Source organism: Sarcophilus harrisii, chromosome 3 (assembly GCF_902635505.1).
Source record: "Sarcophilus harrisii chromosome 3, mSarHar1.11, whole genome shotgun sequence".
Lineage (NCBI taxonomy): Eukaryota > Metazoa > Chordata > Mammalia > Dasyuromorphia > Dasyuridae > Sarcophilus > Sarcophilus harrisii.
In genome coordinates this window covers 71,116,063-71,135,150 of record NC_045428.1, presented here as the reverse complement: position 1 = coordinate 71,135,150, position 19,088 = coordinate 71,116,063, and the positions used below count along the sequence as shown (strand labels likewise).

The 19,088-nt window shown below is 34.8% G+C and overlaps 1 protein-coding gene across 4 annotated transcripts in view; it reads right to left on the bottom strand.

Moving 5' to 3' along the window:
- ERBB4 (erb-b2 receptor tyrosine kinase 4) overlaps nucleotides 1-19,088 on the bottom strand; it is a 1,320,366-nt gene that overhangs the window by 402,483 nt on the left and 898,795 nt on the right. For all 4 annotated transcript variants that reach the window (XM_031963609.1, XM_031963611.1, XM_031963608.1 and 1 more), the window contains exon 5: nucleotides 1,910-1,975. In XM_031963609.1, coding sequence (XP_031819469.1) covers nucleotides 1,910-1,975 — 66 coding nt within the window. The remainder of the gene's footprint in view (nucleotides 1-1,909; nucleotides 1,976-19,088) is intronic.

The window sequence follows — 19,088 nt, the reverse complement described above, 5'->3', positions numbered from 1 at the left end:
CAGCAACAAAAGCAGTGCTTGCATTAATCACATTTCACTTGGTCTTGGACTGTAATTCACCAGGAGCTTTATAAAGGTACAAATGTTGGCAAATTTAGTAGGAAAATGAAGAAGATGGACTGCCATGGGGGAAACAGTTGTTAATCTTAAAATCAGTATGTGCTTTGGGAGGAAAACACAAAAGTTTGAGATATTTAAATTATGTAGCAGCAGATCAAGGCTAACCTCAGCTTGCAGTCACACTGTACAAATTAAGTCACAAAGCCTTTTCATTGCCAACTTTAGGTCTGACAGGTTTGCAGATGATTACCCCTAGCAAATTGTCAGAATAGTCACACTTTCAGTTTCAAGTTCCACTAATTCTATAAAACACTTTCACTTTCTTTCTTTTAAAAAAATAAAATTCTGCCTCCTGCAAAGCTCAGCTTAGGTTCATAAAAGTGAGATACTTGGATTTTTCTTTACCAACCACTTTGGTTCAAGCCCAGATGTTTTGTTCAGATCTCTCTTCTTTGCTTCACTTCCCCACTAACAAGACATTCATTATCAGGGCCTTGTTTTCCCCATGACTGTGCAATTTGTCATTTACTACCACTCTTTACTAGCAAATGACACAAGAGATATTTCCTGCTTCATTTTCAGTATCATAAAGAGACACCTCTTGGAAGATGTCATTTCCTTGACCCTGATAAGGGCTGAAACAAATAATCCCCAATTTCATTACCCTCCCCTCTTCTGAACTTCCAGAGCACTATGTCCAGAGCACAGAGCACATTGGTATATGTACTTGCTTATATTGTGGTCTAATTCTTTTCACACTTACAGTTTAGACCAACTAGTCTAATTGCTATTTCTCAGACATAAAATTCAACCTACATTCCCTGTACCTTTGCACACCCTGCTTCCCACACTTGGTATGTGTTTCCTTCTCACATTCACCTCTAATGCGTAGGGATTCCATCAAAGTTCAGCTCATAGGTCACCTGCTAAATAAGGTTTTTCCTGATGCTTGTGAATGCTAGCAGCTCACCCTCCATCAACCAAAAGAAAAGCCTTGAAATGAATATTTCCTTTTATTTAGATTTGTATATTTTCCCCCTCAGGAAGTTCAGTATCTGCTTTATAGGTTTCCTCTACACTTGAATGGTCATTTTGATAATAAATATTTTCTCAAAGGACCATGGTCTCCAAATGCCTCAATCTCTATCCTTCAATCCTTCAGTCCTCCATAGCCATACAGAGGACTGATTATATCCTGATCTTATCACCTACAAGTCATCTATTTTTTCATTATCAAAAATTCTGAAATTCTTTCATCCAGTAACAATTTCCTATGTTTTTCCCTCTTTCTTTGCCGTTGCCTCAGTTCTCTCATTTTGGCCCTCCTTATTATTTCACCTCTCTTCAGCCTTCCTCAGACCTCTTCTTTTTTGATTGCCTTTGCAACATTTGAGAATCTCTTCCTGGACACCATCTTCTGTTTTCCCAAGCCAGCATCCTTACCACTGATTTAGTTTCTTCCTTTCCCAATTTTGACACTATTGTTAACTAATTCAGCATGACATATTCCTCCACTCTCAAATTCATTTCTTCTTCTCAAATTATTGCTCTAATGTCTCTCCTCCTTTTCACAGTACACTACAAATAAGCTATATCTTCCCTCTCATCCCTGGCTAGTGAATTAAACCAAATAGAGGGCTTGTGCTTGTGATAATATTGTAGTTGTTTGAACATGGTTTCCCTTATTAGACTCAAGATCCCTTGATGCAAGGAATTGTTTTGGCCCCCCTTTTATATCTCCCATGTTTAATACATAGATGATATGTTTTCCTATGCCAAAGGATTAGAAAATTTTAAAAAATGACCATTTTATCCTCCTTTTTCTTTTTCCTTCATGTCAATGACTTACAGCTTTGGCAGTGGTGCTCTGTGGGTCCCCAACATCGGCCTGTGCAAGACTTGTGACACCGTCCACCTGCAGGAGAGAAGGAGAAATTATGCAAATTAGAATCTTTCAATTTTTGACCAAGAGTGATCATTCACAGGAAACAACTTTCACTCCTTTATGAGAATCTTTATGCTGCACTAGAATTGAAACATTGCCTATAAAAAGTCCACTTAAATGGGAAGGCCTGAATGTCAAATATATATGGGATTGGAGCACCACCAACTCGTGGTATTTGAAAACCTCCCATCATTTTATTTAATAACAACAAAAACATTGAATTTATGGAATTTTTCCCTGGTTGTTTTAAGGGAAAAGAGGAAGAAGGTACATGAAACAAGTTTTCACTTTTTCTAGTAGATCTATCCTAACTCTTTTGGGGAATTCTACCTCTAATACTAAATCCCAGTTAGGGAAGATTAAATTAATATTCAAATAAGCATACTGAAAACCACATAGAGAATAACAACATATTCTAATAAATAGGCATCTAAGAAGAAAATGCTCTAAGTATAATTCTCATACTTCTTCATATAGTGAAACAATTTCACATATGTTTTTTAAGAGCCAAGGGCCTTTAAAATCCAATTTAGTGTGCAAATTTTGATGTGGGAACTTTCCCAATTACAAATGTGCCCTTTATCTCTCCCAACTGTCTCTTTCCCCTTATGAGTATTTTGTCAAAAGCATTTGCCTAAAGCAAACAGACAGCTTCCTCATAGGCAAGATTCATAGAACTCAACCAAAGGATCTAAGAAAAGGATGTTGAAAACATTCAATTTTTTTAAAGCTTGCTATCTGATTTCTTTGCAGGTAAATGGTGCAGAGAATAGAGTTTTAGGTTTGGAGTAAGGAAGACCTAAGTTCAAAATCTGACTTAAGAACCTACTAACTGTAACCCTGGGAAAGTCATTTAACCTTATTTGCCAGTTTCCTATTCTATAAAATGAGCTGGAGAAGGAAATGGTAAACCACTCTAGTATCTTTACCAAGAAAATGCCAGAGTTATGATGAATGTGACATTAGTGAGCAAAAAGAAATCAATTTCTTCAACTCACTGAAATAATAATATTGGCAATGGATACTTAAAGATGAACCTTACAGAATTAGGGATTACTAAAGATGAAAGTAAATTAGAGGCAATCTCATCCTTAAATCCTTATCCCAGAGATGAGGAAATGAGGTTCTTAGAAGTTCATTAAGACTGAGATAGAAAGAAAGAGACAGAGACAAAGAGACAGACACACACACAGAGGGAGAGAGAGAAAGAGAGAGGAGGAGAGGGAGGGGTAAGGGGAAGAGAAAGGAGGAGAGGAATAGGAGGAGGGGAGGGACAGGAAGAAGAGAAGGGAGAGGGAAGGGGAGAGGGAGGGGAGAGACGGAGGGAGAAAGGAGGAGAGGAAGAGGATAAGGAAAAGGGAGGAGGAGAGAAAGGGAAAAGGAGAAGAAAGAGGAGGGGGAAAGGGTGGGAGGGAATTTAGAGGCTAGTCTAGATTCCTTTACAAATTTAGCAATTAAACCCTAGAGATGTTAAGCTCCAAATGGTCGTTGTTTAAGTCATGATTGACTCAGATTAAATGGAAATAGCAATCATTTCTGTGCTGGCTAGAAATCCTGATGGTCTTCGCCTCCCAGGTTTATTTATTTACTTGGGTTTCTCTTTTTTTTTGGGGGGGGGAGTGGCAGAGACTAGTTGAAAGACCAGATTCTTTGCTTCAATTGCTACCTAGCCTTAATTACTGAACAGGTGAGACCTCAGTCAAACTGAGACCTATTGAAACTGTAGTTTAAAAAGGGCAAGGTCTCCCATTGCATCTGGGCCATCTTCAGTCCTCTTGCTCTATATCTGGCTTCCAGATGATTCTGGAAGGGAAAGTGAGGCAAGTGACCTTTCACAGCCCTCCTTTCACTTAAATCCAACTAAATTACCTAAATTGATAAATTAGGTAAAGCTTTACCTCCTTGATGTCATGGTTTTCTTCAAGACAAAGCAAGGATGAGGACAAGCAACAACAATTACAACAGTAAAAAATAATTTGCTCAAAATCAAAGAGATAATACACCCAAGGAGAGATTTAAATACAGATCCTCTTAATCCAGAGCAAGAACTCTGTCCATGGTACTATCATACTTGCCAATGACCTATCCAAAGTAGCAAAACATTTTTTTTTTAAATGCAATTAGAATCTTAATCTCTTAATACTTAGTTGCAATATCCTGAAACCTACTTGTATGTATATTCCATTATATCATGTGACCTATACTTGGTGAAACCATCTCCATGTGAAATCTGTTAGAATTTTTCTGCCTAACCTTTTCTATTAAACACTATTTCAAACTCTGTGAGTTCTGAGTGAGCAGATGCTTCTTGGATAACTGAAGTAACATTAATTATGTCATCTATAAAACATTTCTTCAAAAGTATAGATGTGATACCAACATCAATCTATAATTTGATTTTAATTTAAGAACTATAGTCTTTTTAATTTAAATTATATAATTTTCACTTACATGCATAGCTGCCTGGTCAAGCAAAATAAATTACCCTTGATCATGTCCAAAAATCTGTCACATTTTGCATCTTTGGTTTATTTCTCTTCTGGCAGGATATAGCCTATAGTATTTAAATCCTCAAATGGGAAGACATAACAATCTGGGCAAGCAACTCATTTTTTACTCATAGACATATATTTGAACACAATGTTTAAAATTCATTGGTTAAAAGTATGCTGACAAAACTCTCCCTAACTCCCCTCCTCCCACAATACACATAAGTTTTCTTCCAACTCCTCCCAAGTCCTTTCACCAAACTGGATATGAATGGTTTTAATGATTAGGTTATATAGTAATTACATATCCTATATTCCAGCCACCTTTATAAAACCATCAGATCCTTGCTATATTATAGTTCATTTAAGGCAATTATGCCTGTGAAGCGCGATTGCTGACATCATCAGTGTATAATTTCCTGTCACTCTCTGCCATCTGTTTATTTAGATCACAAACACATTATAACTACATAATGCAAACTCATTCTGCCTGACAGGAAAAGGGCTCCATCTGGCATGAATAATATAACTTTAATCAGTAATAACGATAATTATTATTAAGAACCTACTGGAGTTCTTTTGTATAAAGCTAATAAATCTAAATTGATTTATAACAGCGGAAATTAGAAAAGACTGTTAGGAAAAACAGAAAAGGGTGGAAACTTTTCATAGCACAAAACTTTTTTTTTAAGTGAGAAAGTAGTTATTGTGGGGGTTAATGGGTGCCTTGTTTCTCTGGATGTGCTAAAATCCATTAAATCGACCCATTAAGTGGTCAGTTAATTGCAGTTTTCTGAAGCAGGGGATGATCTGTCATTTATTCTATGGCTTCTTGATCCACATTTGAGCTAATAAAACATTTAGCTTTATTCTTTATGGCTAAAATGATATATGTGGGTTGGAATACTCGAAGGTTAAATTTCAGAACAGGTGACCTGTCTACCCTTCTCTCTCCAAGCACACTTCTCTTCCCAGCCACCCTTCTTTAATAAGTCCTTTTAAAATTTCCAGCTTTGTGGGTCACTCTCCAAATTCATCTACCCCCATGATTTTTGTAGAAAATATTTCTTTCTCCTTACCAAAGCTGGTGTGACTAGTTTTTCTTTTTGAAGATTCTTGGTAAATAGCCAACTATCCCTTGCCAAGTCTAAAACTCTTTGGAAATAATGGTTTAAGCTTATCAGAAATCATTTTTTTTAAAATGAACCTTAAACTTGTCCATTTCCTGTTACAGACTTCAGAGGGGTAGTTCAGGAGATCATTTGCATTTATATGGAGATATCTAACAGTACCCCAGGGGGAAGCAAGTCAGAGGCTCTTCCCCGATCTGGAACAGTGTTGGTGTTATTCCTTTCCCCCCTTTCTCAATTACTTAGGCAAAGTAGGGTAGTGAGTATGTGCTCAGCACATTTCTAAATTAAATGAGGACATTTAAAAGACCACGTATTAAACATTCTCAAATAAAATATCCTTCAGCACACTGTCATTCTGAAATAGTAGCATCTGGAAGATATCACCAGCCAAAGGGAATCCTTCCATTTGTGCTATTTCAGGATGGTAGCAATAAGACAAAGAATACCACAATTTTCTCCTAGTTCTATTGCCTCCACATAGTCAAAAGGGATGGACATAATAGTCTACAGAGGAAAAATGAAACTGGTTAAGAATGTTAACAGTCAAGACTATGATATTCATTTGGAAGAACAGCCCATTGCATTAACCTATCAGTGCAAAGATACCGAAAAGCACTGAAGATTGATAAGGAGCTGGGTGCTGAACATAATTGATGGAGAAGAATAGATCATATTGGATTTGGCAAATTGTGCATCTTCACTGATTCCAAACTGTTCCCTGATACAATATAATTTTATTTTATTATTTATTTATTTTTACTGAGGCAGTTGGGGTTAAGTGACTTGCCCAGGGTTACACAGCTAATAAGTGTTAAGTGTCTGAGGCCAGATTTGAATCAGGTCCTCCTGACTTCAGGGCTGGTGCTCTATCCACCATGCTACCTAGCTGCCCCTACAATATAATTTTTAGAACCAATATCCTTTTGTTGATGTTATGTGAGTAGGTATCAAGGATCAATACAACTTCAAAAGAATCAATCCTATAGGTGAGTCAAATGGAAAATGGAGAGGCAGCAGATCATTTTTGGCTTCTAAATTCACTTAATAAATGTTATACTCATCTTGTGATTACTGAATTCTCTTTCTACTGATAAAGTAGGTCATTACCATTGAAAAATATTTCTTAATTGGGAGAATTATTATCAAACTTTCAAGAATGGTGCACTGATGTTTGTCAAAGATCCAAACAAATGATAATATATGAAAAGTTTTAATTAAATCATGAGTGAAAATGCATAGTTAAGAACATTTTTTTCACCTCTGTAAGCACACTCTCCTTCCTAATTTATCTGCTTCTATGGAAGAAACCATCATGAGCCTTAGATTTGTCATGAGATGAGTTGAGTTCAAATCTTAGCTCTGCTGCTCATTCCTTGTGTGAACATAGACAGGCAAGCTGTCAAGCCTTGTTACATCAACCTCCCTACTATCTCATTTCTATTCACTACACATTAATACAACTACCACACAAGTTCAGTCCTTCATCACCTCTCACCTGTACTACTAAGGATTACCTAAATACTTTTTCTGCCCCAAACTGTTTTCCTTTTTCAATCAGCCTCCTATACTGCTAGATGCCAAAGAGCTATACATAAAGCACAGGTAACTCAATTACCCAAGCAGCTTCAAGGGAATCCTTTTGTCTCCAGGAGGAAAGACAAACTTCTACTTAGCATTTAAAACATTTCACAAATTATTTACAGCCCACCTTTACACAGCTTATTGTACTCCTTCATATAATCTGTTTTACCCATATTAGCCTTTTTGCTGTTTCTGTTCCTCTATAAAATTTCATCTCTGCTTGGACTTATGGGAGCCAAGATGGCAGAATTAGCATATTGAAATAACTCTCCAATGTTCACCTTCAAAGAACCATAAAAATAGTTCCCTAACACAAATCCTGGAGTAGCATAATCAGTTAAAAGACAAGGTGAAACAAATTTTATCCCAAGAAATTTGGAATATCACTGAGAAAGACCTGTCTCACTTGGGCAAAAAAGGAATGTTGTCCAGGACAGGAAGGGTCCCAGCAAACCAGAAGCAATGCACCCTCAGGAGATCCTGAAACCCACTGTGGTATCACAATGTGCCTCAGAATAAATAAGGGAAAAAGCAGATTCCACTTCTAAGAACTCCCGTGTGCTTCAACATAGCCCTGGACAAATAGGCAACCTCCCGGGGCCTGGATGGTCACATTACTCAGTGTAGCTCCAGAAATATGCAGAAACTCTCCATCAGGCTCAGCCCAAGCCAGACATCAGCACTAAGACCCCTGCTAAACAGCAGGTAAACTACTACAACCTTTAGCAGTGTTAGCCCCCCCCCCCATCCCCAAACCTATCCTTGCAAAGAAGCTGCAGATACAATGAGCCCCAGGACCTTCAGGGCAATGTCAGTGTAGCACCAGATAAATAGCAGGGCCTGTAGCCTTTGACACTAGAAACTTTCCTCCTTGGGAGCAGAGATCAAATTTTAAAGAAAGAAAAAAGGACTAAAAAGATGAGCAAACAACAACCACAGCAAAGACTGACCGCAGAAATTTATTATAATGACAAACTCATAATGACAACAATGAAACAATGATAAAGCACCTATAGGCAAAACCCCAAAGAAAAAGAGGAAGTAATCTCAAGGCTGGAAAGTGTGATGACCGAGTTAGCCCCCTGGGTAGTTTAGAATTACCCTGAGTCAAGATCAGCAAAAGTCCTTGATCTTTATTCTTTGTGGAGGTGAAGAGAATGGCAACAAGAAGTGAGAACAATCCCAACACGAATCTGCTAGGAGTGACTTTGGTTTTCTCACTCCACCCAACAAATGCTTCACCCAATCTCCTATACAACAGATCAAGCCTGCAGCGTAGTGGGCAGGGCCATTCTTTCTCTAAGCATATACTGATAGAGTATTGTCCAATTGGTAATTGGCCTTAAGTCCTCTGACCTCAGTACATCTGCTCAGAGGTTTCAGCCCACTACAGGAAAGAACTCATTGAAGAGATCAGAAAAGAACTTAAAAATCATATAAGAGGTAGAAGAAAAATGTAGGGAAAAATAAGAGTGATGCAAGAAAATTATGAAAAAAAAAAAAGTGAGCAGCTTGGGGAAAAAAAAAAAAACTCCTTAAAAAGAATCGGTTAAATGGAAAAGGAGATAAAAATAATCCACACAAAAAAAGAAACTCATTCAAAAGTACAATTGGTCAAATGGAAAAGGAAGTACAAAAACCAAGTGAAGAAAAGAACTCCTCAACAATTAGAATTGGACAAGGAAAAGCTAATGACCATCTGAAAAACCAATATTCAATGAGATAAATTCATAAGAATGGGGGGAAACGAAATACCTCATTCAAAAAACAAATGACCTTGAAAGATTCAAGAAAGATGTCAGAATCACTGAATTACCTAAAAGCCATAATCAAAAGGAGGACTGGGACAACATCTTTCAAGAAATTATGAAGGAAAATTGAACTAATATATTGAAACCAAAGGGCAAAATAGGCATTGAAAGAATACACTGATCACCTCAGAATAGAGATGCCAAAATAAAATCTCCAAGGAACATTACAGCAAATCAGAAAACTCTTTGGTCAAGGGGAAAAATAAGTAGCTAGAAAAAAATAATTCAAATATTGTATAGTCCCAATAAGGATTACATAAGATTCAGCAGTTGCAATATTAAAAAACCAGAGTCATGGAACACAATATTTCCAGAACGTTAAGGAGCTAGGACTACAATGAGGAATTACCTGCCTACTGGAATTAATCATAATAACTGAACAGGAAAAAATGAGCATTCAATGAAATAGAAGGATTTCAAACTTTCACAAGGAGAAGACAAGAGTTGAAGAAAAAAAGCTGATCTTCGATATCCAATACCCAAGAAAAGCCTAAAAAGTGGAGAAGGGAAAAATGGGAGTGAGGGATTCAAAGGAGTTAAACTAATTCTAATTCATGGGAAGATGATACTGATAAGTCTTACAATAGACAAAAGGTATAAGCTGAAATTAAGGGAATCACACATGCACGCACACATACACATACCCCATAACTATGGGTTGAGAAAGAAGAATGCATTGAGTTCAGAAGGAAGGGAGAGGTTGAATGGGATAAGTGATTTGACATGAAGAGGCTTAAAAAACTCATTATAGTAGAGGGGAAGATCAGAAGGCAAGCAACAGGCATCTTGAACCTTGCTCTTATAAGAAGTGGTTGAAAAAATATATACCCAATCAATTGAACACAGAAATTTATTTTAACCTGACAGAGAAGTAGGGAGGGAGTACTCTAAGTAAAAGGGGGAAGGGAGACTGATGGGAAAGCAGATTGGGGGAGATAGTAGAGAGAAGCAAAACAATTATGAGGAGATAGAGGGTAAAAGGAGAGAGAAGATAAATAGGAGGAAAAAAGAAAATGGAGGGAAATACACACCCACAATTCTATAATATATTGTTTACAAGAAAAACATTAAAGAAAATGCCATCCAGATAAAGAACTGATAGATCTTGAATGAAAGTCAAAGCATACTGTTTCTCCCGCTTACTTTATTTTTGGTGGTATTGTGGTATTTTTCCCTTTTGATCTCTCTTTTTTCGTATCTGTGACTAATATGGAAACATGTTGCATGATAGCACATTTATAATCTATATTGCCTATAATCTAACTTGCCTCCTTTTTCTAAGTTAGGGACAGATGAGGGAGAAGAATTTGGAACTCAATCTTGTAAAAATTATCTTGACATGTAATTGGAAAACTAACATACTATTAAAAATAAAATTAATCTCTTATTTGCTACTATTTACTCATCCTCAATTAGTTTTAGAAATCGTACGTGTACATATATATTATGCAAATCATTCAAAAATCATCACTGTCATATATATATATATATATATATATATATATATATATATATGTGGTTTATTTCTTATTCATTAAATGTTGACTTATAGAAATGTTATAACTTCAGCCTATGTGACTGGGGAAACCATTTATCCATTACTTAGATTATTCATTCACTGAATTTGATCACAGTTAAACCACATTCTAAATTTCTACAATATTACTCTTGGCACTACTTAGAAAGAAGGATAGAAATTAATAAAACCACTTTCTATATTTCAGTCATTATGCTAAATGCCAAGTATACAAAAATAGACAGAAACAATTTAGGTTCTTAAGAGCTCAGATCTTAACAGGGAAAATATGAAAGCTATCTATAAATAAAATGTATACATATAGATGTGTATGTGTAGAGAAGGAGGAATATGAAGAGATACTAATGAAGCCAAAACTGACAAGCATTGTCAACTGAATAGATATGATAGGTGAAAGAGAGTTTACTGTCAAGGAAGACATCTAGGTAAAGAATGTTGGTGACTGGGAGAATGGTGGTTTCTTGAAAGTAAAATAAAAGTTAAAAAGAAAGGAGAATAAGGATCGAGGGGGAAGATGATGAGTTTAATTTTGGACTTTAATATTGAGTTAAGATATTTATGAAATATTCAGTTTCAAATGTGTAATAGAGAGATTCAAGAAAGGAGTTTAAAAGAAAGGTGAGAGCTGAAATAATAGATATGAGAATTATCTTCATAGAGATAATATTTGAATCCATGGAAACTGCTGAAATCATCATGCAAAATAGTATGGAGGGAAAAGAGTTCAAGAGAGAGCCATGAGGGACATGTACGCTTTATGTATAACACGGGCAAAGATCAAGCAAAACAGCCCAAGAAAGTCATATAAGAAAGGAAGAATCATCAGGAAATAAAAATATTGGGAAAACCTAGAAAGGAAGGAATATCAAGGAGAAGAGGGTAATCTACAATGTCAAAGCCTGCTGCCAAGACAGGTAAAAATTGAGAAAAGACCATTAGATATGGCAATTAAGAAATCTTTGTAATTCTGGAGAGAAGAATTTGAGTTGAATGATGAGGCCAGAAAGCAGCCTCCAAATTTCTGAAAATGCAGGTGGTATAAGTTTAATAAAGCACCTAAGATTTTTTTAAAGTAAAATATAGGATTCTTTTAATTTTATAATTATAAAATTGTCACTCAAAACAAAGAAGAGTATGAAGATCTAACATATAAAATTCAAATACATATCATAACTGATTAGAAATTCAATGACAAAGGAAAGGGGAAAGTATACAGTGACTTCCAAAGTTCCAGTCTTTGCAGTTAGGAGAATAGTGAAACAATTAATGGAAATTAGAAGAAAGATTTTTTTGGGTCATAATGTTTGAACTTGGGGAGGGGATATTTCAAGTTTGATCATGATGAATTTGAATTTTTATGAAAAATATACCAATGGAATCATCAAGAAGGAAATTATGCAAGAGGTAAATTATCCTGCTGCTGTAAACTGAAATAATTCAGGTAGATAGAACCCTATTCACAAGCTTGCATTTGCCTTCTCAGACTTTTCAATGTTCACAAATTTAATGCTACAGAAAAGAAATTATATGGCAACCAGCAGCCTCTGGTACATCTGAGGATGGTCAAGTCCATGGTCCTAGAAAGGGGTTTCTTCAACTGACAATTATGCTGAAAAGAGAAGGATACTTACTTCTTCTACTACTACCCCATTGAAAATATATCTTGAAATCTCAAAAAAAATAATTCTTCAGGTAGGAAAGAGTATCTAAAAAGAAAGGATATTACCACAAATGGGGTAAATGATATCTTTTCTATAACATGGCTCCTCTAGTAAGAGTAGAATGTTTATAAAGTACAATATAAACTATTTCAATAAAAAGGATTTTTGAGCAAAACAAATACATGAAGCAGTATTTAGAAGCTATTTGGAACTCTGGGAAAGTTTCAAACCCATCCTAGAAGTTTGATTTGCCACTTTGACAATATGAGAGTCAAGAAGTAACTTGATTTTGGTCTATGATTCTTTCCATGCTGCCTATTAATACCATAAGACTGTTAAATAGTTTTAAAAGTAGGAAGTCCAGGAACAGATTTTTTTAATGTTATCAAACAGCCTCTAGCTAAAAACAATGCAGATATATCCTCTGTTCCTGCTAATTCCTGACATTTTGCCCTGTCAAAACGACTTTTTACTTGTTAAAGAAGTGAGAGTATAATAGTTTCTATTAAGATAAAATTATAACAGGAAAATGACTGGTTCTTCTAACTTATAGTGACAGAGCAGGGCATGATGCTACTTTTGTCCATGATCCATTTAGCCATGAAAATCATTTTTCTGACATGTAGGTCTTTATCTTATCAACCTCATATTCAATAAACTCCCCTGCTTCCTTGTAGGTCCAAAAATAAAATGCAAAATCCTCTGTTTAGCATGTTAAGCCCTTCATAAGCTATCTCTACATCTTTCCTGTCTTCTTATATTCTCATTCCATCTCTGTCGTTGTCTCTGTCTTTCTTTCTGCTTCTTCCCACACATAGATATACATACATATGTATACATATATACATTGACCTGTATGTACTCACACAAACACATGTATTCTTTGGTCCAGTGAAATTGGTTTCCCTGCTGTTCCTCAAACAAGAAATTCTACTTTACGTCTGGGAATTTTCTCTGGATATCATCCAGACCTACATTATTCTATTTTCCTTTATCAACCCCTTGGCTTTTCAACCAAAACTCCATTTTCTATAGAAAAAAAGACTTTCCTAACCCTTCTTAATTTCCTATGTTTCCCCTATGTTAATTATTTTTCACTTATCCTGAATATTGGGGTTTTTTTTCCTCTTGGGGGTGCATAGGTTTGCATGTTTTCTGTCCCATTAGATTTTGAGCTCCTTTAGAGCAGGGATTGTCTTTTATACTTCTTTGTATGCTCAGCACTTACTGCAATTGCTTGCATGCAGTCAATGCTTAATAATCACTGGTTGTCTGGCTAAGCAGTAGTTCTGTATAAAGAACTAAGGATATTTAGATTTTGCTTTTGATACTAGATTTGACTTGATTCATGGGTACCAAAGTTTAATATCAACATAACCTAGATTATAATATCTTCTCAGCTTTCTCTCTCACTTGTCAGTTTTTTAAACATCAATTTGTCAGATACATATAATTTTACTTTCTCCACTTCTGCAGGCATTAAAACAAGTTTGTAACATATTAAACAAGACTCATTTGATGGGAAAATCACAATATAATTATGGCATCATATTTGATGGGAAGATTCAGGAATTTTTCTTCTCTCTCAGCCCACAATACTTAACCATGCTCTTGTCTGACAGACTCTAACAAATATATATATATATAGTCATTTTACCTAAAAGAGTATAAATGTTTATTGATTTATACTCTTTTAAATAAAGGAAACATGTTTTTCACCCCAATGAAATTTCTTTAGATTTTTTTTAATTCAAAAAATTATTATAAGGAAATTCTTACTTTCACAATTTCCTTTAATGAAATAAAAACAGCAGCATCAGCAATAATGATTACACTTTAAAAGGGTGGAAGAAGATTGGTAGATTTTCATAGAGCACATCTAAACAAGTCAAAATCCTACAAAAATATTTTTTGGAAAAATAAAGTCCAGCACATCCTCAAACAATAGAAAAGCCTGAATAAAGATACGTTCCACTGGGTTCAATAAATAGAGATAAAAATGGTTTACAATTTTGGATGGAACCAATGAAATGATTAAAATCTAAAAATGGAGTCAAAAGGGCTCTGAATTGGCCTCCTACATACCATGGAGAAGTAATAATATATATTCACAAAGAGCATGAAACAAATAGCTGAGCCATGAGGACTTCCTTGTAGTAAAAGAGGCATTTACTGGGATAACTCAGGCATAGACAAATGTCACCAAAAAATAGAGAAAGGTTATTCATGATGGATTCCATGGCATTGAAAGAGCCATCTTTTCTTTCCTGGTTTGTGTTTCTGTTTTATTCTAGGTCTAGTTCAATGTCCATTTGCACCATCTGTCATTATGTGTATATACTATCTAGTTATATTAAAACCAATAATTGTGTATATAACTCACATACATACATGATACATATATAACACACATGTGTGCACAAAAATATATACACATGCACACTGATGGATGAGCATCATATATTGCACAACTAACTGCTAATTAAGAAAAATAGTAAGTCTTCATTTAAGTAGCTGTTCCTCTATGAATAGTTAAACCAAGTTATTTGTGGCTAATTATAGATCTTACTTAATGATTATGGATCATTTAATGTTTTGAGTTATTAAAAAGTGACCATTCATCAGGTAGAGAAAAGAAAGGAAAGGATGAAAAAAGTCAAACTTTTTGCCCAAAGTTGAGGGCTTCAGGGACCATATTATCAATAATACTGTTTTGATGACTTGCAGTTATGAGGAAACAACAAGGCTTGCACATATGAAATGATCTAATATTTCATTCAGAGCAAGCAATTAGAAGCCATTAATTATCAGGGCTTACAGCTGTTAGCTCAGCTTAGGATATGTGACGTCCCCTACTGTGGAACAGAATTAGTTCCAATCAGTGTCAAATGAATTTCTGAAGTAATGAATAAGGATTTTGAACAAATCAGAAAAGCCCACGGGAATGATGGAAATTTGCCTTCTCTTTGGTAGCCCCATTAAGAACAACAAACACTTGCAATGTACTTGACGCAAACATCATTTTTACTATTACATCTGCCCTGTTTCCTGTTCTTTGCTGTCACAAAAGTCCTGAAAATATTATTTTTCCAAATGTTTTAATGGTATTTATTAGACAAATTATATATTTCTAACTTTGGGAGGGGAAAATTATTATTTAAAAGTATCCCCTTGTTTTCATTGTTCACTAACATCTTCCTCATATTCCACCCCAACTAAAGTGTAACATTGTAAACTCCAAATTTATTTGAGTAATATTACAGATTAGTAAAATAGTATGGGTAACTCTGACCATGTGAGTTCCTGGCTCAGAGCTCTCAAATGGCACTCTAGTAGTTAGAGTTAAGGTGCTTTTGAGCATTTAACCCTTACAATATTCTACCTTGCCCAATGCAGCAAAGTAAATAATGTTTGAGTGAGAAGCAAGAAAATCTGTTTTCAGATACTTGCTAGGTAGGAAACATTGGGAAAGTAAATCTCTGAGGACTAAATGATGGGATATAAAATTAATTGTAAATATTTTAGCATCATATAATTCTGAATTATATTATTATTATTAACTTATGTCATAATTACTAATGTACACTATGGATAAATTATATATATATATATATATATATATATAATTCTAAATGGATTGTTTGACAGAAATATAGTTCTCTCCCCAATTATGTTGTAGACTTAATAAAAGACTTAAAAAAAAGATTTTTTAAAAAAACCTGAATCAACTGATTCCATCTTGCTTACACTGAATACATAGAACTTTAGTGTTTCATCCTTTAGCTTCAATGAAACTTCAATGTGTTGTACTTATTGCAAACAATGTTCTGTTTTTATATTACCTACATTTCCCCTCTGTATCTCTTGCAATTCCCTCTCAGACATCTGTCTATTATAACATTTTTTTTTTCTTTTTAAAAAGAGGAAGAAAAAACTTTAGCAGAATCACCACACAAATATGTCAGATATATGTCATGGTCCACATGTGTGAACCTCCATCTTTGCAAAAGAATGCAAGTAGGTATTTTCTCATTTCTTCCTTTGGGTCCAAACTTCATTAATATAACTTTACAACATTTAATGACAACTGTAATGTAGTTGCACATTGTTAAAACAATACATATGTTTCCAGAGTTTGCTAGTTCTGTTAATATAACTTTGCTTCTCTTCATTTAACATGTTTTTCCATGTTTTATAGTACAGCAATATTTCCTCTCATTAACCATAATATTCACCATTCTCTAATCTATGGACATCTACATTATTTTAATCCTTTGTTATCAGGCCCTGAAATCATATTTTAAAATATTTTAATGGTCACAATTAAATATTTTATAGATTCCTATCTCTTTAGGGGAAAAATATGTTTCACAGTGGAATCTCAAAAAAATTAACCTGATCTGGGGCCTCCCAATTATAGGCTCATAAAAGTGAGGGTGAGAAGGGACTTCAGAGATCATCTAGCCTGGGGTTTCTTAAACTTTTTTTGTGTTGTCATAAACACTCTTAGACAATCTAGAGAAGCCTGTGGGTCTCTTCAGAATAATACTTTTAAATACAGAAAATAAAATATAGAGGATTGAAAAGGAAACCAATTATATTTAAAGGCTGTTATTTAAAAAATTTTCTTAAAGCTCACTGACCCCATGTTAAGAACTCATCTATCTCAACTCTCAATTTATAGATGAAGTTAAAGCTCAAGTGATTTTCCTAAAGCCAGTACTAATTAGAAATAGACAGGATTCAAATGTATTTCTTCTGACCCATGGTTGTTTCCAATATGTCAAGACTTTAATCTTTTGAAATTCATTTTTATTTCTTTAGATGTGAAATCACGGTTAGTCTTTTGTTAGAAATTAGTATCCTATGGCAGTGAGCTGAGCACACAAGACTTTATTGAGACAGATAACAAAGAAAAATGGGTAAGAAATTGAAAAAAAAAATGGGTAGCTCAGTGACAGTATTTATTACACAAGCCTTCCTGAAGCCTATCAGCCAAAAAAGTCTCACATCTCATATGGCTAACATTCCATCATCTGGGAACTTAACTGTTGAAGAACAGAACAAACAAACCTCATAAATCCTTAGAGAAAGAAAAAAAAAACTAACATCACCAAATGGTACTGGATTCTATCTTTACTCTGAAGTTAAAGAATGGAAACATGCCTTAAAAATTAATGATGTTTGCACAAAGGTGATATAAAATGCATCATATTAACATTCAAAAATATTTGCTCTTGAATTTCATCCATTCTACCCCCCAAATAAAAGCTTAAGAAGAGAAGACTCAAAGGATTTTAGAATAGGAACATAATTTCAGAGATAATTAGTGAAATAGGTTTCTTGGGGGAGGGGGACATCATACTATGAGGTCTTTCAGATTCTACTGTGGTACAATTAAAAGATCACTGACACTAGAATCCCAGAAATGGCTTCAAATCCTGTCTCTAAAGATTAATGTCTTGATGATCTTGGACAAATAATTTAATCTCATGAAGATCCAGTTTCTTAATCTATAAAGTGAGGGAGGAGGTGGTCTATATGGTTTCTGCTCTTCTTGATATTTGATATATAATGTTTAAAAAATTCAAGAACCATAATTTCTGGGTAATAAATAATTTCACTAATAATATTAATCTAATCTTGCAATAACTGTTGCTTATTAACAAGATTAATATTATTTTATTAGTAGCAATAGCATGCTATTAATAAAAGGGTCAATGATACATTCAAATGCCAAAGACTAGGAGTCTGACACCTTTGAAACACCTAAATAACAAGACTTCCAATTTGCTTTCAAGATGCTTCAGTAGCCCTTTGTTATCTATAAAATAAAATACAATACCCCCCCAGCCAGTCGCAGTTAAAGCAGTTAATAATCCTATCCTAACCTTTCTTTATATGCTTATTATAAATTCATCATTTTGCCTTCCATGCTCCCAGTTTCAGCTTGAAGGTACTACTTCTTCCTTCTGCAGAATAGCCCATCTATCCCACAAAAGAGATTCCATTCTTAAGCACAAGCTGTTTCCTGGTGGGGGTGGTATGACTTTACACCACTTAACCTCAAGGTTTAGAATCTCTGTATTCCCCCAATGCTACTAAATTACATCTCCTACAACAGTGGCCTTTTCCCCACACTCCTACAAACACACACCACTACCTTTTATTTTATGTATATTTTATATTGACATGTTTGTGCCTTGAGAGGAAATTTTTCTTTTTTCTTTTTAGTCTTTTTATACTCAAGCCTAGCTCGATGATTGGTAAAATCAGATTCTATATAAATTGTGCTGAAAGAATTTGAGTTTATACAGTTATTATTTGGTCACAAATCAATTTTTGGATTAGCTCTTGAAGGGCTTTTAAGCTTTTTGCTGTCTAGTTGTTTTTCAGTTGTGTCTATATATTTGTGACCCCATTTGGGGTTTTCTTGGCAATGATGCTAAAGCAGTTTGCCATTTTCTTTTGCAACTCATTTTACAGATGAGGGAATTGTAATAGAGTTAGATGACTTGCAGAAGGTCATACAACTAATAAGTGGCTGGGGCCAGATTTGAACTCAGACTCCAAGCCTGGTACTCTCTTCAATGCACCAATTACCTACCACTTAAGTTTTTAAAGTCTAATGTTAAAATGGAAAATACTTTGAAAGGAGGTAAACTTCTTATGAAACAAAACCTTTAATTTTTGAATTAAATGCTTTTTAGGAATCTGAATTCTACTGAGGAGGGAAAAAATGGGGCTGGAGGAAGTATTTGAAATGAGTTGAACAAGTACAAATTTACAGACATACAAAGACAAAGAAAGGAAGGAAGGGAATAGGCACGAAAAATGTTCCTACTATGTGCCAATTACTTTCCTAAGCCAT